This window comes from Staurois parvus, unplaced genomic scaffold (genome assembly GCF_062004578.1).
Source record: "Staurois parvus isolate SC_StPar_1 unplaced genomic scaffold, SC_StPar_1.0 ptg001199l, whole genome shotgun sequence".
In the NCBI taxonomy this organism is placed as follows: Eukaryota; Metazoa; Chordata; class Amphibia; order Anura; family Ranidae; genus Staurois; species Staurois parvus.
Window position 1 is genome coordinate 248,038 of NW_028318995.1, and position 25,877 is coordinate 273,914.

The 25,877-nt window shown below is 42.6% G+C and overlaps 1 protein-coding gene across 1 annotated transcript in view; it reads right to left on the reverse strand.

Annotated features, from left to right (window-relative positions):
• Window positions 1–25,575, reverse strand: part of SEPSECS (Sep (O-phosphoserine) tRNA:Sec (selenocysteine) tRNA synthase) — a 63,660-nt gene extending 38,085 nt beyond the window's left edge. The window contains exons 1-7 of the mRNA XM_089660031.1: window positions 25,313–25,575; window positions 21,281–21,435; window positions 16,277–16,395; window positions 16,029–16,187; window positions 13,333–13,486; window positions 12,437–12,539; window positions 3,639–3,860 (exon numbers count right to left, since the gene is read on the reverse strand). Of these exons, the coding sequence (XP_089516157.1) occupies window positions 3,639–3,860; window positions 12,437–12,539; window positions 13,333–13,486; window positions 16,029–16,187; window positions 16,277–16,395; window positions 21,281–21,435; window positions 25,313–25,426 (1,026 nt within the window). The 5' untranslated portion in view covers window positions 25,427–25,575. The remainder of the gene's footprint in view (window positions 1–3,638; window positions 3,861–12,436; window positions 12,540–13,332; window positions 13,487–16,028; window positions 16,188–16,276; window positions 16,396–21,280; window positions 21,436–25,312) is intronic.
• Window positions 25,576–25,877: the final 302 nt, after the last annotated feature.

The window sequence follows — 25,877 nt, forward strand, 5'->3', positions numbered from 1 at the left end:
CTTTTCTCTTTCATTTGATTAACAGATAGACTCCCTATATATTAAGCCCTATGTCACGAATCATTTTACCCTGAGGAAGTCACGTGATAACGGGACGCAACGCGTAGGACCGTGGTGACGTAGTTCCAGCGTGGACGCAATCTTGCTTCACCCTAAACGCCCATGCAAGTACACCCATAGCATGTGGTTTATTTCAGCTTGTGTATATGCTTAACTAAAGTGAGTGGGCATTTGGCTGTACAATTTTTAAACATTATTAAACAGTATTACACTATGGGAGATCTCTCTCTGTTTCTATCCTGCTTTTTGATGTGAGCTGGCTGAGTCTTACTATATCATCCCTGAGGGGGATCCTGCTGTATTTCCACTTACCTGTGAGGGGGATATCACCGCCGCTGAGCCCTATTATCATTGAAGGGAAGCCCAGGCTGTGGATGTTTACTTTTGATTCCTATCAGGAGTTTAGGGGCAATTCAGTGAGGTGAGGGGGCAATTCAGCTGATTATGGATCATTTCCTTCTGCTTTTCGTGTGAATTTAACACCATCACCATCTGATCCGTTGGAAATATTCAGTGCTTTCAATGCATCTTTGGACTTTACCCTTCTTGGACATTTTTTTACGTGACACTTTGATCTAATTATTTACGATTATAATTTTGTGACATCACCTTTGTTGTGATATCACAGATTTATGTCTTCTGGTTATTATTTGCTTTTTTTGATCACTGCACTCATCACAATAATTCAATGTGATAATCTGAAAAATCCCACATTCAGGGATTCACCTATTTATTTTCACATTTTCTTTTGGCTACATATAGCCTCCTTGGTCACTATATTTATCACAAAATTTAAATGTGATAATTGAAAATAATCCCACATTTCAGAGATACACTTTATATATCAAATTTATGTTTCACTATAGAATATTTTAGTTTGACCCTTTTAGAGTCCCATTGGTACATTGTACTTTTTTCTTTCATATTTCTAAATAATTATCATATCACGAGAACTTCACAGTTTTTTCACCATGGATCCCATATAGTGGATCATTTCACTTTACTTTTTATTTGTGAGTGATTGCATACTGTTATTTTGTTTCACTGAATTTTCACTGGTGGCGTACTTAAGTCACGTCTCCTCTGGTGAATGTGAGTCATTAGATCATGTTTGGATGATTTATATAAGTTTTTTTCTATTCTATACACAGAGTTCTTTAAATTGCTTATACAACACTATTTATTTGTATATTTTTTAACCTGATGGTATATTGGGGGATGCTAGTGTAGGAGTAGTGTCCGGTAGTTAGGAAAATAGTGACTACGAATGCTAGTCTTCAGGGTTGGGGGGCTGTTTTCTCGATGAGACCAACTTCTCTGGACAGTGGCTCCTTCCAGAACAGTCTGTCCATCAATGTCTTAGAACCATTCACAGTATGCCTTGCTCTGGAATTTTGGACGTCCAAGCTCCATGGGTATCCGGTCAGTGTGCCACAACCGTGACTTACATCGACCACCAACGGGGCACCAGGAGCTGCTTGGCTCAGGAGGTATTGAACCACATTCTGTCTTGGGCAGAATTACATGTGCGGTTTCCGTCGGCAGTGTACATCCCTGGGGTAGAAAACTGGGACGTGAATTTTCAGTCGCCAGCAGTTGGCTCCTGGGGAGTTGTCTCTGCACCTTGTAATTTTCCAGGCAGTTTGCCAATATTGGGGTACCCTGGACATAGATCTGTTGGCATCCAAGTTCAACAATAAGTTCAGGACCCACTCGCGATCGGAGTAGTTGTCCTGGTGGTTCCTTGGAGCCAGTTTTCCATGATTTATGCTCCCCCCTGATTCGGCTGCTTCCTTGTCTCTTACACAGGATTCATGAGGAAGTGAGTCAGGTGATATTGATTGCTCCAGCTTGGCCCAGAAAAGCTTGGTATGCAGACATTGTGAGGATGGCAGTAGATGGGCCATAGACTCTTCCGGCCCAGCTGGAACTACTGTCTCAAGGACAACCAATATTCCACCCTGCTTTACGTTCACTAGATTTGGCCTTATGACTGCTGAAGCCCAGATCTTAAGGGACCGGGGAATTTCAGGTGCAGTGGTCTCTACACTTTTTAATGCCAGGAAGGTGGTTTCCAGGAGCATCTATTATAGAGTGTGGAAATCTACATTGCCTGGTGTGAGGCCAGGAAGTGGAATCCCACGGATTATGTGATTGGGAGAATTCTTTTGTTATTCCAGTCAGTGGTGAATATGAACTTAGCCTTATGCAGGCCAAAGATGGGTCGAAAATCGGCCGATTTTTCGGCCGAAAATAAAATCGTCCGATTTTTGGATCGTTAGTGGTTTATTAGGTCGGCCGTTTTTCGGTATTTTGGCAGATTTTTTTTATCGGTAAAGTTTGAAAAAAATCGGCCGATTTCGCCGATCGGCCGATTTTCGCGGCAATGATGGGCAAATCGGCTGATCTTTTTACTGATAAAAAAATCTGCGCATGAGCAGTGACCTGCAAGAGGAAGACAAAAAGAAGAGGAAGAAGGAGGGAGGAAGGAGGGAGGAAGGAAGGAGGAAGGAAGGAGGAAGAAGAGGAAGAATTCCAGTCTGGCAAAAAGTGTCCCTGCAGAGAGCTCAGCTATTTCTTTGACAGTTCTTTGACATTTATAGCGGCTGCAACAATGTATCTATTTGTTTCCGAATAAAAACATCTGTATCCAAAATGGATACAAATAGATACAATGTTGCAGCCGCTATAAATGTCAAAGAACTGTCAAAGAAATAGTGGAGCTCTCTGCAGAGACACTTGGCTGTAGACGGGATGAAAATCGGACGATTTTTTTACCGTTCCTGGTAACGTCGGCCGATTGAACGACCGATTTTTTGTTTTTTTTTAAAGAAAGATCGGCTGGTTTTCTCCCCATCTATGGCCTGCATTAGGAACTATTAAAGGTCAGATTTCAGCATTGGCTGTATTTTTTCAAAGACCGGAGTGCCATTAGGATTAATGGCACTCACCTGTGGGTCCCACATTTCTCTGTGTGGATGATTGCGGCTGCTGGTATTTCTGCAGAACCTGCAGCGGCATAACCCGCAAAGATGTGAACCGAGCCTAGAGATCAGCCTTTTTCTTAAGGACTTACCTTTTGTTTGAAATAATAAGAACGGTTTTGCAGCCTTGACACACTCAGTTCATATTTTAGACCTGCAACTCTTGACACCAGCTACAGTAACCTGTCTATTATTCATTCCATTAGAATGTACCAGGTACATAAATGCTGCATCATATATCCTTTATAAAAGTGCACAGCACAATTTGTAAAAATCCATCCATCAAGAAGTTTGCTTTTACTGAGACATTATACTATAATATTCATTTTACTGTTAGCTATTCTAAATGGGTTATTACAGTATTTTTAGAATGAGGTTTGCTTTTTCCTGGCCTGGAACACTTGTTCGTTCAGACAAGCAAAGTGTTCCTAAATCAGACACAAGGCACAGGCAGGCAGTTTCCAGGAGACCAGAATACCCATAGCAGCAACTGGGTTAAATCTCTCAGCATTTACAGACTGACATTTATACAAACTTCAATTAACCTCTTCAGATTTAAAAAGACCTCCTTTTTTCTCTAGCACAACAGCTTACCTTCCTTTCTGTCAAGAGATTCTTATATCCACTTGCACCAAGTGACAGCAGTGTTATTAGGACATCCAGAGATGGAGAGGCAGATGCTCTCCCTGGGTACATTTTGCTAATTTCCTCCAGAAAGGAATTGCTGAAACCAGCGATAACAGCTCCCCCTACTGGAACCATGAAATTCTTGTCTAAACTCTGCACAAAAGCATCTATTCTTCCTTTACGAGCTCCCTGGAAAAAAAGAAATGAAGGCTCTTTACATTTATAGCAAATAGTGCATAAAAATGACAACAGATGAAAAGGTAAACAAAAATTGTAATCATATATTTATATTACAGTCAAAAACAGTGAAAAATAATATGAGTTATACCTGACATAGAAGTTTGAGGAGAAATTCCAGGTATGGATATTTTATACAGTATATAGTTACATTAGCCCAGCTTAGACATGGGTCCAGAGCATGCTTGCATAAAGTCACTCAAGAGCATGCAAGAGCAGCATTCTGTGATTTACACAAGCATGGCATAGATCTATGTACAGCCATTCACTACTATGGGTAGCTGCTCGCTGCAGCTGTCTCTTCCAGGCTCTCATATAAGCATCAATGTGCATGAGGCCTAAGGAAAGTCATTGCCAGCACACCTTCCGTAGTGCTATACCCATTATGTGCTAATTACATTTTATTCTGTATATGATGCAATACAAGTCCAGAGATGGTGAGGCCCACTGACCTCACTGGTCCAGGAGCAACTGTTTCCCCTCCATCTCTAGTTCTGAGCTTCAATCTGCACTACACGTGTGAATCTGCCAATGTAGCTGTGAGAGCTGATTCACACGTGTGCGGTGTGGATTGAAGCTATTTGATGCAATAGTTGTTCACATGTTCACGTCAAGTTTACGTCAGGTTCAGGACAGGCTTAGCTCAGGATCTGATCTTGTTCCCACATATGCGGTTTACAAACGGTTGCCATAGAAGCCAATGGCCTGTAATATGCACCTGAACCAGACCGCACTGCTCAGAAATCAGACATGACTCTTTTTAACCTCTTGCCGTCCGCCTGCTGTTTATAAACGGCAGGGCGGTGGCAATCCAAGGTCGGGTTGCCGTTCCTAAACGGCACCCGCCTTTTCTAGCTGTGCGCGCTCCCTAGGAGCGCGCACCACCGCGATCCGGTGTCCGCTGTGTCCTCCGGACACAGTGAAACACCGATCGTCGGACGGGACCTCTGTACGAGGTCCCGGTCATGTGATCACTGATTGGCGAATCAGTGATCACATGCAAAGTAGTAAACAAGATGTCACTTGTGACATCATTGCTTACTACGTGTGAAATCTGTGAATGATCACAGAGGTCACATGGTACAAGGCTATTCACAACAGCCTTGTACCATGTGACAAGCTGTGACCAATCACAGCTCACTCAGTATTTCTCAATGACTGCAAGAATGCAGACAGAGAGAAAGAGAAATGATTGCTTTTACATCCTATATGGGTGTAAAAGCAATCAGTGTAAAAAAAAAAAAAAAAATCTTCATCACCCCCCACAAGTAGTACAGTGTCACCATGGTGACACTGTACTGCTAGGGTGACAGTATGTAAAAATAAAAAATAAAAATAAAAAAAAATAAAATAAAAATGTAAAAAAAAATGTTTAAAAATTATAATGTTTGGTTATAAACTAATTTTGATTTTTTTTTTTTTACTAAAAAAATAACGGAATAAATTTTGGCCAAGATTTAGGATGAAATATTATTTATTTGCAAAATTTTATTAAAAAAAACACTTTTTTTCAAAATTTTTGGACTTTCATTTACATAGTAAAAAAAATAAAAATCCCAGCGGTGAATAAATACCACCAAAATAAAGCTTTATCTGTCTCAAAAAAATGGTAAAAAATTCATATGGGTACAGTATTGCATGACCGCGCAATTGTCATTCAAAGTGTGATAGCGCTGAAAGCTGAAAATTGCCCTGGACAGGAAGGGGGTAAAAGTGTCCGGACAGGAAGTGGTTAAGACCACACTGAATCCACACCACCAGTGCACTGGACATATGTGAACAGGCACCATAGGAAGCAATGTTGTTTCACATGTCATGCAGATTGGATGCGGTTCAAACTGCATCCAATCCGCATATATGTGAACGAGCACTGAGGAGCAGCAAGGAAGGCTGTGAACGTAAAAGTCCTGTAAGGTCCACTTTAGCTCAAACATTTATAGCAACGCATGTTCATGTATGAAAACCTTGTACAGTTTTGTAATTATCTTTGTACTTGAGGCTGCCTTTGTAATAATTTAACTCTAACAGGAATTTTTAAGCCCTGGTTCACATCTGTACGGGCCACGATTTCCGCGGGCAAGAGAGCACATTCATTTGAATGGACTCCCGTGCCCCGGGACACGCAGGGAAGAAGTCCCTGAACTACTTTGGAATTCGCAGCCCGCACAGGAGCCGAGGTTCCTAGTGTGGTTGTGACTTCCAGTGCGGGCGGCGTGCCATTAGAATTAATGGCACTCGTCCGCGGGTCCCAAATTCCTCTGTGTGGGTGGTGCGGCTTCAGGCATTTGTGTGGGTCCTGCAGCAGCAGATGAGAACCCAGGGTCAAGTTTAACTGACTGAAGACTGCTAACCCTGAATGGGGTTTCGATTAGTGGCTGCATATTCCTGTATGTCTCTGTCCATATTAATGCTCCATTCCCATAGTCCTGTGCAGCAAGTCTGTAAATTACTTCTGAGACAGGTGATTTATTTTATGTTTTGTTTTTTTTAAGGGTGGCTGCTGAACAGTGGAACACAGCAAAATAAGAGTAAGTGTGAACAGAGTTTGGTACAGGTCATTTTTAAGTCTACAAGTGCATTTTAAAGTTCTTCAAGCCATAAACTAACTTAATAGTTTTGAACAGAACAGGGAAGGATTAAAAATGCTGCTACCCAGGTCTCCATCAGAAAGACTTCCCTTCACGTGCCTACCTGCTGACAAAGATTTTTCCATAGAGAAAGTCTGCAGGAACAAATTAAAAATCTGACAGGGATTCTACACTTCTCCTTCTATATTAATTTTTGTCTGTATTGCTGCTGGACAGTTCTGCTTGCTTCCAGTCTGGTAACTATTTTCAGCTAGAGGGAAAGTAAAGCAAGCCATAGATGATGTGATTTTCCTTCCTGCAACCAGGGCAGCCAATAGAAATGTTGGGGCCCTTTACACAACCTTATACCTGGCACCCCCCCTTCCGGCCCTGACCACCAACATTCCCCAGGGCCTACCCACTAGCCATCCCATCGAGTCCTTCAGTGCACCCATTTTTATTTTAACACCCTTACCACTTAACATACGAAAATGAATCCAATACAGCAAAGAGATATCCTCATACCCTCCTAGATTGTAAGCTCCAAGGAGAGCAGGGCCCTCAAATCCCTCTTGTATTGAACTGTATTGTTACTGTATTGTCTCCCGTTCTATTGTAAAGTGCTGAGCAAACTGTTGGCGCTATATAAATCCGGTATAATAATAATATTCAGCAAAGAGACATCCCCATATATTCAGCAGTGTGCAGTATGTATAGTATTATATATCCCTGGTCCTCTCACCTCCTGGGTCTGGTATGCATAGTATGGCATATGTCCCCTGGGTCTCCCCTCTCTCACCTCCTTGATATGGTATGTATGGTATATATGACCCCCTCAGTCCTCTCACCTCCTTGTTCTGGTATATGTTGGCAGTGTATGTATGGTATATGACCCTGGTATAGTATATGATGCAGTGCCCCCCCAGTCCCCATCTCACCTCCTTGGTATATATATATATATATATATATATATATATATAATATATTTGCGCCCCCAGTAATAGTATATGATGGCAGCGTATGGTAAATACACTAAATGCCCCCTGGTTCCCCTCTCACCTCCTTGATCTTGAACGTGACGGCAGTGTACGTATGGTATATAACCCTAGTATGGTATGGGATGCAGTAACCCCTTGGTCTGATATATGCCCCCCAGTCCCTCTCTCACCTCCTTGGTCTTGAGGTGAGAAAGGGACTGACCAAGGAGGGGAGAGGGGGTATTGAGATTATGTTAGTTTTGAAATCTTTGCAATTTATAAAAAATTAAAAAAAAAAAAAAAAAAAAAAAAAAAAAAAACACGTGCATAAATATTCACAGCCTTTGCTCAATACTTAGTTGAAGCACCTTTAGCACCAATTACAGCCTCAAGTCGTTTTGAGTATGATGTTACAAGCTTGGCACACCTATTTTTGGGCAATTTCTCCAATTTTTCTTTGCTGTACCTCTCAAGCTCCATCAGGTTGGATGGGGAGCATTGGTGCACAGACATTTTCAGATCTTTCCAGAGATGTTCACTTAGGTTCAAGTCTGGGCTCTGGATGGGCCACTGCCAGGACATTCACAGAGTTGGTCCGTAGCCACTCCTTTGTTATGTGGGCTGTGTGTTTAGGGTTGTTGTCCTGTTGAAAGATGAACCGTCGCCCCAGTCTAAGGTCCAGAGCGCTCTGGAACATCTTTTCATCAAAGATGTCTCTGTACATTGATGCATGCATCTTTCCTTCGATCCTGAGTAGTCTCCCAGTTCCTGCCGCTGAAAAACATCACCACAGCATGATGCTGCCACCACCATGCTTCACTGTAGGGATGGTATTGGCCAGGTGGTGAGTGGAGCCTGGTTTCCACCAGACATGATGCTTGGCATTCAGGCCAAAGAGTTCAATCTTTGTTTCATCAGACCAGAGAGTTTTGTTTCTCATGGTCAGAGTCCCTCAGTTGCCTTTTGGCAAACTCCAGGCGGGCTGCCATTTGCCTTTTACGGAGCAGTGGCTTCCGTCTGGCCATTCTATCATACAGGCCTGATTGGTGGAGTGCTGCAGAGATGGTTGTTCTTCTGGAAGGTTCTCCTCTCTAGACAGAGAAACGCTGGAGCTCTTTCAGAGTGATCAAGAGGTGCTTGATTACCTCCCTGACTAAGGCCCTTCTCCCTCGATCGCTCATTTTGGCCAGGTGCTTGCTCTAAGAAGATTCCTGGTGGTTCCAAACTTCTTCCATTTATGGATGATGGAGGCCACTGTGCTCACTGGGACCTTCAATGCTGCAGAAATTTTTCTGTACCCTTCCCCAGATCTGTGCCTTGATACAATCCTGTCTCGGGGGTCTACGTACAATTCCTTGGACTTCATAGCTTGGTTTGTGCTCTGACATGCACTGGAACTGTGGGACCTTATATAGACAGGTTTATGCCTTTCCTAATCATGTCCAATCAACTGAATTTCCTACAGGTGGACTCCAATCAAGTTGTGGAAACATCTCAAGGATCAGTGGGAACAGGATGCACTAGAGCTCAATTTTCATGGCAAAGGCTGTGAATACTTATGTACGTGTTTTTTTTTTTTTCGTTTTTTTTTTTAATAAATTGCAAAGATTTAAAAACAAACTTCTTTCAGATTGGCATTATGGGGTATTGTTTGTAGAATGTTGAGGAAAAAATGAATTTAATCTATTTTGGAATAAAGCTATAACAAAATGTGGCAAAAGTTAAGTGCTGTGAGAACTTTCTGGATGCACTGTGTACAGTATATATTACACATATACACAGTTAGGTCTATATATATTTGGACACAGGCACAATTTTAGTTTTTTTTCAGGTATTTACTAAAACATATTCAAGCTATAGCTATATAATATGGACTGAAAGAGCACACTCTCTGCTTTAATTTGAGGGTATGTACATCCAAATTGGAGGAAGGGTTTAGGAATTACAGCTTTTAAGAGTAGCCGTCCCCCTTTTTCAAGGGACCAAAAGTAATTGGACGATTCAAAAGCATGGCCAGGTGTGGGCTACTCCATTATTTCTTCATCAATTAAGCAGGTTAAAGGTCTGGAGTTGATTCTAAATGTGGTATTTGCATTTGGAATCTATTGATGTGAACCTACATCATGCGTTCAAAGTAGCTGTCCAAGCAGGTGAAACAGGCCATTGTAAGGCTTCCAAAACTAAACAAATCCATTAGAGAAATAGCAGCAACAGTAGGAGTGGCCAAATCAACAGTCTGGTACATTCTGAGGAAAGAAGAATGCACTGGTGAGCACCGCAACATAAAAAAGGCATGGACATCCCCGGACAACAACAGTGGTGGTTGATCGCAGGATCCTATGTTAAAGGAAAAACCCATTCACAACATACTGTCAGCCCAGATTCAGCCAAATGCAGCAAAGCTGATTGGACAGCGCTTCACAATACAGATGGACAATAATCCAAAACACACTGCAAAAGCAACCCAGGAGTTTGAAGGAAAAGAAGTGGAATATTCTGAAATGGCCGAATCAATCACCTGATCTCAACCCAATGGAGCATAAATTTCACTTGCTGAAGGCAAAACTAAAGGCAGAAAGACCCACATAGAACAACTGAAGACAGTTGCAGTTAGACCCTGGCACAGCATCAGAAGGGAGGAGACCCAGTCTTTGGTAATGTCCATGGATTCCAGACTTCAGGCAGTCATTGCCAGCAAAGGATTCTCAACAAAATATTAAAAATTAACATTTTATTTATGATTATATTAATTTGTCTAATTACATTTGAGTCCCTGAAAATGGAGGGACTGTGTATAAAAATGGTTGCAGTTCTTAAAATTTGTACTTGATATTCATGTTCAACCCCTTGAATTAAAGCTGAAAGTCTGCACCATTTGGATTGTTTCATTTTAATTTATTCTGGTGGCATACAGAGCCAAAAGTATGAAAATTGTGCCTGTGTCCAAATATATATGAACCCAACTGTATATGATCCCCGTCCCCCGGACCTTCTCTCACCTCTTTGGTGTGATAGAGATTATTATATCAATAAATAAATATAAATAATATATATGACTCCTGTTCCCCGGTCCCTCTCTCACCTCTTTGAGTTGCTCCAGCTCCCCCCGAACAATCTCAAACTACAGCTTGGCATACTGCTGATTCAGCTGCTATTTCTCATCCAGCACCACCAGTCTGTACTATGCCACCTGGATCTTCTCCCAGGTAGTCCTGCTCAGCTACTGGAAGAGGCTTAATCTCCATCCTCAGCCACCTCAGTCATGCCATCTCTAGCTGCTGCTGTCTTGTGTCACTGAACTTGTCGTGGGTTCCCTCCCCGTATCCCTACTCTCAGCACCTGGGCTCCGCATCCTCTGTGCCGGGTCTCGGCCCCGTTGGTTGGGCCCGGGCCCCCTAAATTTGTATGGACTGCCCCCCCCCCCCCCCCCCCGATGGTGAGTCTGCCTGCAACCATGGGTTGCAGGAAAGAAAACCACTCTAATTCCCCATCAACAGTCAGTGTTGATGGGAATTCCCTCCAGCAGTGCCATTGTGTTCTGCCAGCAGGGAGCCTTCCCTGGCAGCAGAATACAATGATTACTGCTGGCAGTTATAGCAGCTGGCAGTATTCGCTTGCAAAAATCAGACATGCTGGTTGTACCAAGGTCGATTGATGGATCAACTTCAGTACAACCAGCCTGCCAATAGATGGATCTAAACTCAGCAGGTATATCTATGGTCGGCTTTAGGGTAAAGGAGCCAAGGATAGCAGTTAAAACCTGACAGGGATTAATAAACATAACACTGATTGGATTGATGGGTGACTGGCAACACCACATCCATACAGATGTTATGCATAAATTAAACAATGGTTTATGTACTGTATGTCATTAAATATTTTTTTAATGACAGCCATAAACCATCATTAAAAAGGATGCCACATAGTACAAAATCCCCCTTTGCATAAGACAAACTGCATATAGAGACAGCACCTGCTACTGTTCTATATTATATTCATTTCACTATTACATTCATGGGTATACATATTTCACCACAATTGATTCACAAAATTAATGTTCATAGCAGGATCAAAGCTTAATTAGTTCTCAATGCTCTTCGCAGAAAACTTCAGAAATTAAGAGGTATAGGTGTGCATATTACTATGAATGTGACGCATGCCACAACATCTAACTACAGCCCTCCCCAATGTGGGTCAACACAAAAGCAGGAAAGTGGTGATCTGCAACACTGAGGACCCCTCTATGCATAAAAGAATTGCTTTCAAATTTAAAAAGTCCTCAGCTGGTTATTCACAATATAAACCAGTACACATCAAGGAAACTCCCTGAGATTGCCAAGTAGCCCCATCTGTGACAATCCCTCTACTGCATCTGTAAAGCGATGCTCATACTTCCACAGGCAAATGCTCTCATATGGAGGGTGTTACCCCTGTTGGTCACACAAGCCTGACAGGAGTTCTAACCATTTCCCACTCTAAAACTAGAAATGTTTTAGCTGGACATACACTAAATTTTTTGAGAAAGTCAACAAAAACATTATTTGAGTGAGGGTATTTATACTTTTTAAGCAGGTCTGCATATTTGAAATTTCTAATATTTCCATGTATACAAATGCTCCCAGATAGCTACAGAAAATTGCATACATGCAAAGTTATACATTAGAATTTAAAATCAGTTTTTACTCTTTAAGACATGTTCTCTCTAGATTAAAGTATGCCGAAACTAAATTGCTGCAGACCATTCCATCGTGTCCTTCCTCTCCCATCTCCCAATTCACTTAGTCCGCAAGCTGCACTTGTACAAATACCACTGTAAACATGCATACACAGGGAGGTCTCCAGGGGGACTGTATTTAGCTTACCCTTGGAAATCTATTGAAATTCTATAAGAATCATTACTCATGACATGAAAATACAAGTCATTGTATATAGGTAACATTTACTAGTGCGTCACACCGAATAATAATCCCATTAGTGGTAATACCTGCTGGATTAGATGCATACATTTTGAAGATTGAACACCATAGGCATTATTCACAATGTGTGGAACATCATACTTGGCACAGATCTCTGCCAATTCTTCCAGCCTAAACAAAGCACAAGGAGTTTAATTTGTTAAGTATTCCCATACATTTATTAAATAAAGTATTTGTACACTTCTAGAAACTTATATAAAAATAGCAATTCCATGCAACAGTAAATTACTAATGCTAAGCAGCAAACACCGAAGCCGTGCTAATATCAGAAGGTCAGGTTATCTTATTTTAAGCCTTAAGGCAGCTTTGAATCTAACTGACAACTAAGAGAAACTATTCAGCACTGACTTTTTTTTTTTATACAGGCTTTTTGTATTTGAGAGACAGAAAGGAGCCTACATTTGATATACTTCCCAACGCAAGTATGGGTTATCAGTTTTCCAATCATAGTTTGGGATGGACTGACAAAAACAGAAGTAAGGACTGGTAAGCCGTTTTTCCTGTATTCCCTGATCTACCTCAGCACCCTACCTGTCAGATAAATGTTGCTCGATCAGCACTGCTGGCTATAGCCGGCAGTGCTGATCAGTGTATTCTGATGGAGGGGAAGTCAGAATACAATAGCTCAGCAGGAGTGATTCCCCCAATCACCTAGAATGTGTGGATGGGGGAATTAGGTACCTTCTTTTCGTTCAACCCACTAGTTGAATGAAAAAAACAAAATCATCTATGGGCTGCTTATGATAGGAAGTGTGTTACTGGCCAGAAAACAGTGTACAAATAAAGGCAAAAAACACAGAAAACAAATGCATTCACCAAATCTAATGATTTGTAATCTGCAATATATAAAACTTTTGTTTTTGTATATCCTTTAATCAGTGGAGAGGTCACAATGATATCCTACCTGTCAGGTACACGAGGAGCGAAGCATGATGTAGTGGAGTGAACACACAGAATGTTCTCTGCTCCAAGTTCCTGGATTCGAGATTCTACCCTGTTCAGATCTGTGCGTAGCTCATCCCCTTCCAGCACATTCTCAATCACTACAGGCTCAAAACCTTTACGAAAGCATAAAACACTAGTTCATGATGTAGTGAACAAGTCACAAGACACCTGCATTACTGTACATCCTGTGATGCCAAGCGAAAACATTCCTCTACCACCCATTAGCTTACAGAGCAGACACTCTTTAAGCTGGCCATAGATGGATCGAATTGGCCCAGTTCAACAGGGACCGGCCAGACTGCAATCCATGTTGATCACGCTGTCAGAATACAAGGTCTCAATGGAGAGGATTCCTCTATCCACCTTGCTTGTGTGGAAGGAAGAGTCAGTTCTTTTTTGTCACTGGCTGATGAAAATAAAAAAATAATAATTAATTATTAATTTGCCAGCTTTACACAGGTATGATTTAATTTTTCCCAGCTGTGTGTTGGATCAGCAAGGATTTTAGGTAATTTCACTTGCTGACTTGTAAGATAATTTCATGAAGTTTTAAAGGCATTTAAAAGGAGAAATAGGGCTAAAACTCTTTTGGCCAGATTTTCTGGAGCGTCACAGGCGTGCGCTTAGTTTTGCACTGCTGTGACCTGTATTCAGACGATAGCAGGCTAAAGTCCGCTGTTGGCTCTCACTCAGCCAGTCCAGACTCAGGAGGGGCACACACTCATGGGAAATCCGGCTGGTCCCTGTTGGACCAGCTAAATTTCCATCAGTGTGTGGCCTCCTCTACTCAACAGAAGTCAAATATTAAATTGAGTTCTGTCAAAGGGACATGTAAGAAAATCTTCTGGCAATCAGTGGCTGCAGCCACTGATGACTGTATTCTGACACAAGTGGGTACCTATCCCAGAGTACAGCTTTAATCTCAAAGACTTCAAGGCATTATAGCCAATTTCCAAAAATCCATCAGAAACTGTTCTCTCTGGGATACAATACACTACAGGTTCAAAATCAGTGTAAAGCTATCCACATATAGGACGAAAAGATTCTTCTATCCACCAGGTAGATGAAGGAATCAACCTCCCGCTGAGACAGTATTCTGACAGCAAGAACTCTCCAGCTTCAGGTCAACAAGTTTTCCATAATTCCAAAACTACAGAAGTCGATCCATCAATTGTCTTCTGTCAACAACCACACATTGATCAAAATTTGGCCAGTACCTGCTGAACCGGCTGAATTTCAATCCACCTATGGCCAGCTTTAGAAAGCACCAGGCCACTTGGTCTATTTTTTTTTTCTTTTAGGTGGATGCAAAAAACCAAATCAGCATCCTCCTCTAGCACAGTACAACATACACAACAGTAGTGTCCAATTTTCCACCTTTTTCTCACTCAGTTGGATTCCCAATTTTATTGTTTGCTGAATTTAGTAATAAAGAAACTGCACCTGCTTGGCTTTATATTTGCAGAAGATGTAGAGCAAAAAACATCCATGAGGGGGTTATACTGGTAAATCTACTGGAGGGGGGGGGGGGGGTCATGCTGGGTATGTGGTAAGTTATAGTGTCATGAAAGGCAAAAAACTTTTTTTTGTTTTGTTTTTGCACAGCATGGAGAGATATCAGAACTCGTCAGACCTTTATTGTTGTCTGTGCCCCGTTAGGGAGATTCACCCTCTTTATTTTTGCTGTTTACCGTTCTCATAGAAGGTGAAGGTAAAAGAAAACAGGAATAAAAGGGAACTCTTCCAGTGGGGACAGCCAATTCTGATAACCCTGGTGATAAAAGGTTTGAATTTTTCATAATTTTATTCTAAAATAAAAAAACAGGTTTATACTTACCTGCTTAATGCAAGGATATTGCACATAGTGGCCTCTTACCTCCACTCCTCAGGTCCCCTGCCAGCACTGTCCACTCTTCCTTTTCTTGCTTCCTTCCAGTTGCTATATGGGCACACGTGTGGGTATGCTCCCAAGCATGGATGTGTACATCCATAGACACAAACAGTGCGGCTCAACCACACCCCCCTGCTTCCTCCTTACTGGATTTCACTGATAGCAATGGGGGCAAATGGCTACCACTGCTCTTAGTCTATCCTGTCAGAGCAGGGAAAGAGGCTAGCACTGCTGCAGATGGGCACAGAAATGGATCAAGAGATGACTCAGGGAATTGTTTAGGGAGCAGAGGAAAGAATCAGCAAGTGGAAGGTTTTTACCTTAATGCATGAAATTCATTAAGGTAAAAAAACCTCTTGACTTTAGAACCACTTTAATTTTTCACTCAGCTCCTTCGATTTTTTTAATCAATGATAGTCAAGCCAAGTGGTGCCAACAGGGCCATCCACAGCTCACGTTTCACCCAATCTGCAGAAATCTGCTAAAATTTGAGTTGTATATGGTTAGCTTAAGACCTGGGACAGGAATATAGCATATGAAAGGTGAAGAAGAGTCTGATTGTGTGCCAATTCCAGGTCAGCAGTTCAAAGGAGTCAAGTCGAACTATCAGCATGACAATGGCCAGATAACTTGCCTTTTTGGGAAAGGTCAGCAGTGGCAGCCTTCATATTTCTCTCATTAACCGTTACAAAGTAGCCAGCAGACATTGGCTTTTGTCAGCCATACACAACTCATTACCTAGAGATTAACATTTTACAATTTACCTGCAGTGATCATAGACTTGAAACAAGATTTCTGGTCTATCCGTGGCCAAATGATGTACTTTGCTTTTGGCCTTTTATGTCGAAGTGTCAGAAAGCACAGGGTTAAGCTCATCCCAGTTGCCATGGGAACCACAAAGCAGCTTGTTGCAGTTCGCACACCTGTAATTGTAAGTCAGAACTGTAATGAACCCTTTGTCATCGTACGGCACTTTGACATGATTTGAAATGGAATTTGCAAATCCACCTGCCTGCAATTTTTAGCACATCCAGCACCAGTGAATTGGTTAGCTTATTTAAGAGACTGGAGCCTGCAGCTTTCGGTTGTACGGCGGCGATGTCTCCTGATCTTCCAATCCCGTGGATGAGTCTGCAGATAACAAAAAAATGACTTGAAACTCTTGGAATGACTCAGACGGAATCAGTCATGACAGATGATATATTTTTCCAATAAATGTAAACAGCCAATGTTCTCAGGAGAGACTGCAAGCCGTGACTCAGCGGTCTGGGTTCTCAGGTACAATACCCCTCGGGATAGAATAATCCTCTGGGGTGAAGTCACATCTGCTACAGTGCAGAAAAGAAAGACAAATGTCAGCAACATAGCTTCTACGGAAGAAGTGCTGCTGTCAAATCTGAACTTCAGACAAACAGCTAAAAACATAGCTAAAATTGCACATTTTATGTCTTGCCCATCAACATTTTTTATTAGTGTTCAGCCAGACTTGTCATCCAGGCACCCATGCCAGACCATTCAGATATGTTGGTGTCATAGCACTCTTCCACAGCAGTGTTTCTTATCCACTAACCTGCTACCGACTTGCAGACTGGTCAACAAACATCACATGTCAGTACCATCACTCTGACCTCTCCTCCTGTCAACAAGCTTCCAGTGTTTGTTTGAAAGCACTAGGCCATGCAGTAAAACCTGTCCAGCTCACAGTGCTGCCCCTCCACCTCCCAATCTGAGCTCTATTGTTGATTGTGGGAAGTGTACCTGAATTCAGAAAGGACATCCAAGAGGTGCTGAGACTTGGAACACTAATTTGTACAGAGCAAAGAAAGTATTATAGAACTCACTGGCTCTGTTTATGCAGCCCGCATAGAACACTGCTACCCTCTAGTGGGTACTCAAAGTCACCAAAACATAAAACCACAGGAGAGTCAGACGGAAATGTGAGTCCAAATTACGTTAATGGTTCAGCAAGAAAGAGCCAACATATTTATGTGTGAACCATTGAAGCAATTTGAACTTTTATAAATCTCATTTTGGCGCTCTTCTGTAGTTTTATGCTCTAAGGAACACTTATAAGAAGACAGAACTGAGGTGCGACTTGTACTTAAAGAGGTAGTAATGTCCGCGTTGTGATTTTTACATATACATAAACTTATAATAAACGGTGCATGTTTAGGAGATATTCTCTACTTTTGACAACTGGCACACGCACTGTGAAGGAATGGCATACCTGTGCCGTATCTTCAGAGTACTGTGCCATGGACCGTGATGTGACATCAGCGCAACTTGGCCAGTCAAATGGCCGGAGCTCAAAATCCCAGAAGTAAGACCAGAAGAAGATGAAAGCCCTGTCAACAGTGACAGCGCACTGCTGGAGGGCTTCGCTCTAACATAGGTATTTCATATATATGCGATGCATTCTAGCAAATTATGCAATTGCCTTGCAGGGTTTTTTAGCTGCAGTTTACTACCACTTTAAAGTGTTTCTAAAGGCAGAAGGTTTCCTGTTAATGCATTGTATGCATTAAGATACAAAACCTTCTGTGTGCGGTTCTCCCCCCCCGCCCATACTTACCTAAGCCTGATTTTGATACTCCCTGCGCCTGAAAGTAGCGGCTCTCCGCTCTCCTCAATGGATATGGCTCCTGCAGCTGTCAATCACAGCCTGTGAGAAGAGAACGGGGGGTGGGACCGAGCTGCACTGTATGTCAATGGACACACAGAGTGCAGCTTGGGATTGAGTGCGCATGAGTGCCCCCATAACAAGCGGCTGGATCACTCAAGAAGGGGGGGGGGGAGCCAGGAGCACCAGCAGGGGACCCGAGAAGAGGAGGATCAGGGCTACTCTGTACAAAACCATTAAACAGAGCAGGTATGTATACCATGTTTGTTTAAAAAAAAAATCCATCACTTTAAATGACATGTAATTCTTTTAATAAACCTTTAACCTCCCTGGCGGTATTCCCGAGTGTAGCTCAGGGTAAAGTTTCAGTACCACAAGCGGTAACCCTGAGCTACACTTGGGCTTACCATGCGGCGCTGCTCCGCGATCCCTCGATCACTTACCTTGTCCTACGCTCCCGCGATGTCCCTCCTGCAGTGTCCCCGGCAATGTAATCCGGCGGATGCCGGCATCTGTCATCTGGGTTCCATCCCCTGCAAGCGTCGGGATGTACGGGGGACGGAACGGCGGGAAATTTGAAAATGACAAAAAGAGACATTCACTAAATTCACTCAAATCACATAGTATAACATTACTGTATCAAACCATTTCACATACATTTTGTCCCGAGTGCTTTGTCCTGTGCCCTGCCTGCATTTTTACTGTTCTTTCTGCCTGGAAACTGAGAAATGTCCATGGTGTCCAAAAAGCGACCCTTTATGTCAAAAGTGGTTTTAGACCAGCTAGAGAACAGCGATAGTAAATCAGAACCACTTGCAGAATTGAGCGATAATGATTCATGGGGAAATTCGTCATCAGACACTGAAAACGATTTTGCGAATTTGCTCAGTGATGTGCGAACTTGGCGCTATATTTCAAATTTAAGTGTTTTTGGTTTGATTATATTATTGAATTAAATGTATTATTATATTATTATTTTTTATGATTATTTATTAAATTATAATTTATGATTTTGTGTTTCAAGTTTTATCCTACCCGGAATGTTTACTAGACTCCTGTTCGGACAGATTTCAGTGAGTTATTCCTAAAAATTACAGGCCTACAATAAAAAAAAATACATATTTCCATGCAAAAAAAATGTACTGCTTTGAGCACAGATATATGGACATAATCAGACTGCCAGGGAGGTTAATAGGGAGCAATGGATATTTTATTTTCTGCCGGTGCTCACTCTTAAAAATAACCTGTGAAAAGAGATATGGAGGCTGTCCATGTAGGTTTGCAGGGTTGTTATACTGATCCTTCACTACCCAGTTACTTCTGGCACAAAGAACCATACATTTGGTATTGGGGCACCCAGAGTGCACATACATGTTTCAGGCTACTGGCTTCTAATTAATTAAACAAAAAGAATGACAGCCCTGCAGCATGCATTCTGGCCCATGGGAGGATCCTCCATCCAGTAGGTCCTCACAAGCCTCTCTAATGTGAATAGTGTGCCTACTGGCAGGCCAGAGGATGTCTGCACTACAGTGGAAAGCTGCAAGCTAGGGAAGCACTAATATACACACAGAAAAAATACATCACTTCCTGGATAACTCTGGTACTTCCATTCATCTGGAGTGTGCTTCCAGGGAGCATCTGAGAACAGTATGAGTGGGGCCCACCTCAGAATCAGTTTGGAAGGCAGAGTGGGTAGCAGACCATTCACAGGGTAGTGGAAGGAGAAGGAAGCTATGAGTGATGGTACAGGAGCAGCATGTACATCTGTGTATGTAAGTGTCAGTAGGTAACCCTTCAAGATAAGACTGTACTGTAATGAGTTTACAAGAGTAATGAGAGGCAGATCACTTATCTGCTTTCACTGTGCATGAGAGATCTGTCTTTCACTGGTGGGTGGGTGGCTGGGAAAACATGATAAAAAAAAAATCTCTCTTTTTTGTAAGAGAGACTCTTACTGCACCCCACTCCCGCCCAACATAAAACAGACAAAAGTATATAATATACATTGCACAGTGGAGCAGCCATCTGTATGTTGTGCAAAAAAGTCATGCAATCAGTAGTATGTTACATGTACCTTCAGAAACAAGTCAGCAATGGTGATTCCTATAAATCCACCTTGGCAAGTTCCCTTTAAAGAAAATCTGTCACAAGAAAATAATTCTTATTCTGCCATTCTTAATCTATTCTTCCCAGGATGCCATTTGCCTGGTAATCATGCGCATGCTTTTGCTTCAGTGCTCACCAGGAACAAATATAGAGACAAGAAAATTGCATGTTCTGGGTATGTGACAAATATAGTGAAGTCAAACATAGCCAGGCACCTAGCATTGTAAAAAGGAGGACAGCTATAGCAGCCCTTTTATTTCTTTCATAACAGAGTCATTAAGTATCTCTGCAAAATATTTTAAAGGTGGCTTGAGGAACCAGATTTATTTAGACAATTCTATAGCTCAGCCTTCAAATGCTTCTGAAATTCAAACATACTTAAAGAATGTAAACCCAACATTTCCAATTCCTGATATGTGTCAGCTATACTTGTATATAAAAAGTATGCTCTTCTCTTTGTATCGCTTCCTTTGTGTAAAATCCCTGGCGTTTCTGCCAGGTCCTCTGCTTTCCAATTAAAAACCAACCTCACTAGGCACGAAAGCACAAAGTGGTCAGTTTTCTGGCTGTACTGGGAGCTAATCCAATGAACGGGCTTGTGCCGCCACACTCCCAACCCACCCAGTTATTCACGGAGAAGATCAATGTACTGATGTTTCTCCTCTGTGAGGTCCTTTTGCAGCTGAGAACAGAGAGTATGTGGTCACTTATAGAAAAGGGTCATTTATAATGTTTTTATGTTTATGTTTTTAATGTTATGAATACATAAATGTTTTGCCTAAATTTCTATTTTAAACTGAATTGCTTGTCTTACAAGGTGAGGGTGTACATATTCTTAAATCTTTAGGCAAGGTGCCTCTCTGACCAAAACTAAAAAGAGGAATATGTCTACTTTCTAGCTGAGACTATTATTTGGGTACCGTAGACTTTGAGCCTTCCTGGCTGCTCAAGAAAAAGCCTAAACACTTTTAGCAGGGTATATAACAATTAAATGGGGCTTATTTATAGCACTCAGTGTAAAAGTGTAGCTACTGAGTAAGCCATTGGTTAGCCTTCCTTGCCAGTTTTGAAATATTAACTAGCCCATATAGGTTAAGGACCTGTTTACACTAGTGTGTTTTAGGTGCAGTATCAAAAAAAAAATTATCTGCTTGTATGCATCCTTAATGTGCCTTCATCAAACCTCATATGCAAATCCGGTTACATAAAGTTCAATGGTGAAGCAAGTAAAATGCACCTCATCGGAACTGCAGAGGTATGAATCAATACTTTTATAGCTGGCCGTACCGATAATGTCGACGGGCAACCATGCTGCTGGCAACTCTTCCCTCTCGCTCTCCAACACCACAATTGCCAAGGAAATTGTTGCTGTCCATCACAGCCAACTCCTGCAGAAAAAGTTCAATGGTGCTTTCATCCCAAGCTTCTAGTGGACATTTTCCCTGAGGAGAAAAGAATGGACAGGTTAATATACCAGTCACAGGAAGGTCTGTAAAACTAGAAAAAAAAAAAAACTGCTGTTCACATATCCAAAGACAAGAGGAAAATCACCTGTTGTAGGCTATTCCTACTAGGACTACAGATGTGACAGAAGCCACCTCTCACTAGTTGTTAAATTAGAACTAAAGACAGAACTTTTTTTTTTCATTTTGGATACAGTAAGGCAGGATTATAACCTCTGACATGTTTTTTTTTTGCCATCTGTGCCTCATACGATTTTCCTTCACTTTCTGTCCCGTAGCCAAGACAGGGACTGAGTGGAAATCCCTCCACAGTAAGGGTATCCCTAGTTGTTACCAGGACTACAGTCCTCATTTGAAGATTTCCCCTCTATTACTGTTCTAGGAACAACCTCAAATTTGGATTTTTTCACTTTCACTCTTAGTGAGAATAGTAAACATGACAAATAAAGAAGGAGAACCTCCCTTATGGGGGCACAGACAATAAAAACCATCAATAAAATAAAATGTAAAAAAAAAGCATCCAAGCGGCACTGAAACTTTGACGTGGGTGGACATGAAATAGGGAGAAGACAAAAATATTTGAAGAACTCGTTGGGTCAGTTTAGGCTGCTCACAACAAACAGGGCTACCCTCCTGTGGGTACCCAGGATATACCAGGAGAAAACATGCACCAATGGAAAGAGAACCAGCCCAAATGTTAAGAGTCCAGATTAATTTATTGGTTTACACTAAAATCACAGCCAGTACATTTCAGGGCCCAAAAAAAAAAAAAACAAACAAAAAACATCCTCGGTAATCCAGTTAAAATAAGAAACTTGAATGCACAATGTTGATGCTTGGCACAGATGCTGCTGGCTAGTAACTCTTCTAATCCAGCAATTAGTTTCCTTACATAGATTAACACAGGGAAGTCCTATTTTGAATCCTTTAACCGCTTCAATAACGCCGTAGGTATAGAACAGCCTCGTATTGAAGTGGGTACACCGGCTGCAATGGGCATATCAGCTACAACCATGATCCCAGTATCATATTTTTGTGCTGGTAATTCTCTTAAATAAAAGTAGACCGAGAGGCTATGCAGTGGACAGGGGTCCAACCACCCTCCAGCAGCTGCTGTCTTTACCGGGCTCTCCTGTGCGATCACGAAGCCCGGTAAAGATGCAACCGGCGCCATCGCCTCCCCCAGACAAAGTGGGAGGAACTCATTTTGTTCCTCCCACTGTTTGACACCAGAAACTGGAAATGACGAGGATTTAGTCACTTCTAAGCAGCCGATCACACCGATCTGTGTCTGTGGCAGTTTAATGTGTATATACACTATATTGCCAAAAGTATTGGGACACCCCTCCAAATCACTGGATTCAGGTGTTCCAATCACCTCCATGGCCACAGGTGTATAAAATCAAACATCTAGGCATGCAGACTGCTTCTACAAACATTTGTGAAAGAATGGGTCACTCTCAGGAGCTCAGTGTATTCAAGCGTGGTACCACTGAATATTCCATGGTCAACTGTTAGTGGTATTATAACAAAGTGGAAGCAACTGGGAAGAACAGCAACTCAGCCACAAAGTGGTGGACCACGTAAAATGACAGAGCGGGGTCAGCGCATGCTGAAGTACACAGAAGTCACCAACTGTCTGCAGAGTCAATAGCTAAAGACCTCCAAACTTCAAGTTCCCTTCAGATTAGCACAACAACAGTGCATAGAGAGCTTTATGGAATGGGTTTCCATGGCCGAGCAGCTGCATCCAAGCCTTACATGATGCCGTGGTGTAAAGCACGCCGCCACTGGACTCTAGAGCAGTAGAAACGCGTTCTCTGGAGTGATGAATCATGCTTCTCTGTCTGGCAATCCGATGGATGTGTCTGGATTTGGCAGTTGCCAGAACAGTACTTGCCTGACTTCATTGTGCCAAGTGTAAAGTTTGGTGGAGGGGGGGGATTGGATTATGGTGTGGGGTTGTTTTTCAGGGGTTGGGCTTGGCCCCTTAGTTCTAGTGAAGGAGACTCTTAAGGCGTCAGCATACCAAGACATTTTGGACGTTTTTGCTCCCAACTTTGGGGATGGCCCCTCCCTGTTCCAACATGACTGCGCACCAGTGCACAAAGTAAGGTCCATAAAGACATGGATGAGCGAGTTTGGGGTGGAGGAACTTGACTGGCCTGCACAGAGTCCTGACCTCAACCCGATAGAACACCTTTGGGATGAATTAGAGAGGAGACTGCAAGCCAGGGCTTCTCGTCTGACATCAGTGTCTGACCTCACAAATGCACTTCTGGAAGAATGGTCACACATTCCCATAGACACACTCCTAAACCTTGTGGACAGCCTTCCCAGAAGAGTTGAAGCTGTTATAGCTGTAAAGGATGGGCCAACTCAATATTGACCCTACGGACTAAGTCTGGGATGCCAATAAATTTAATGTGCGTGTAAAGGCAGGCAGACCAATACTTTTGGCAATATAGTGTATATAATATAGTATATAGCCTTTCAAATTTTTAGTATCCATCTTCTGATTTGTGCCTGTCCACAACTTTATCCCGGAGATCTTTTCACAGTGCCTTGCTACCCATAGTTGATTGTTTTCTTCAGTTGCACTATCAGGGACTGAAATGTTCCAGGAAAGCTCTTTTCATGCTGAACTAATCAAAATAACCACAACGGATCACAAGTAAAAGTAACAAGGCTTTGTGTGCCATTGAGAAGGTGATTAGCTACACCCGATTGAGTTTACAACTCATTTTTAGGAGGGGGGTGATCCTTTTTCCAACTTCGTTTTTAAAAAACATTTTCTGACATGGTGGTGGTATATCGTTCATTCCGATGTTATAAATTGCACTGAATAAATACAGCTGGAAAAAAACAGAAACTGTGTCTTCATTTCAGGGAGGAAAGCAACAAAACATAAATTTTTTTTAAAGGGGGTGATTCTCTTCCATATCCACTGTAGGCTGTATTTTTAGTGTATGGCCGTAGATAATGCAAATTTCTTTCCCTCCACTATAGGTGGAAGGAAAGTAAAGTGCTCGATTCCCCCATCAACACTGTCAGTCACCAGCTCTCTGCTCATAGAGCACTGAGCGATCAGCGGTGTTTGATCGCTCAGTTCTCTCTCAGAGCCGGAGAGGGACAGATGCAACATCCACCTAGATAAGTATAATTTCTAAACACAAAAACCCTAAACTTCTCTTTTAAAGCCAAGCTTTGGCCAAAGCATTGTAATTTGAGAGCAGGAAAGGGTAAAAGCCTCAGAATTGCTTTGCTGCACGTGTCCTTTTTGAGAGATTTTTTTCTTGGTGTGTTCTGACCACATTTCCCTCCCACGAATGCGCTGCCTGTGAGATTCAGCTGGATTTCATTGTTAATGGCACCCAAACACATCTGAAGACGCAGCGTGTTTGCGCCCATCAATCCGCATGGTACTGCGGCTCCATGCCATTTGGTGTGGTGTGATTTGCACTACCTTTGCACATTCCCGTGTGTTTGGCAGCCCATTGGAACCGACGGACTGTCAATACCAGAACACAGGGAACACGCATGTTGTAGTGTGAAGCGGCCCTAAATACAGCAGCTGGGGGGTAAATGAGCGGTAAAGGCTGGCTATAAACTAGGCATGGTGGCTACAGAGGAGCTGGGGGGGTAATGAGGTCACATGTGTCTCCTATGGACAGCTGTTAGCAGAGCCCTGCCATGCTGGCCCTCAGCCACACACTCACCAGGCCCACTGCCTCCCCCCACACACAGCCTATCAGACGCACTGCTCCCCCCACAGCCCCATGACAGCGCCTCCAGCGGCAGAACTACACGTCCCATGATGCTTTGCCAAGTCACGTGACAGCCAGTCAGCGCTCACCTTCTCCAGCAAAATTTTTATCAGCTGCTCATGGCCGCGCCTTGCCTCCCGCCCCTGGCGGATGTAGGCCGGGGAGACTAGCTGCTCCCCAGCAGTAAAGCTGTCCCCGTTCATGACGGCGGAGAAGAGGACTGACAGAGCGGATCGGTCACAGCGTCACACAGCCACGGCAAACACCGCCTACCGTCACCTACACAGCCAATGGGCGATGAGGAAACGCCAGGATGCGCCAATCGAGTTCCGATGTGAACAAGCTCTTCTATGTGCCACACCTACTATAGAATTTAGGTAGAACTGTGCGAGCCGGACCCGCCTACGGGGCGTGGCGTTGTGGTCTAAAGTTTCAGACGCTCTTACTGTGTAGTTCTAGGTATGAGTGGCATGCTGCTTCTGACCACTAGAGGGCGGGAGCCACATGAGAAGCCACAAGCTGGCAGGATTCTCAGCGACATGATGAGGGAAAGCGCCTGTGCATGGCAACCAATCAGCTTCTAGCTTTCACTTTTCAAAGCTTAACTGAACACGCCACAGATCGAAGCTGATTGGTTGCTTCAGATTTTCTTCT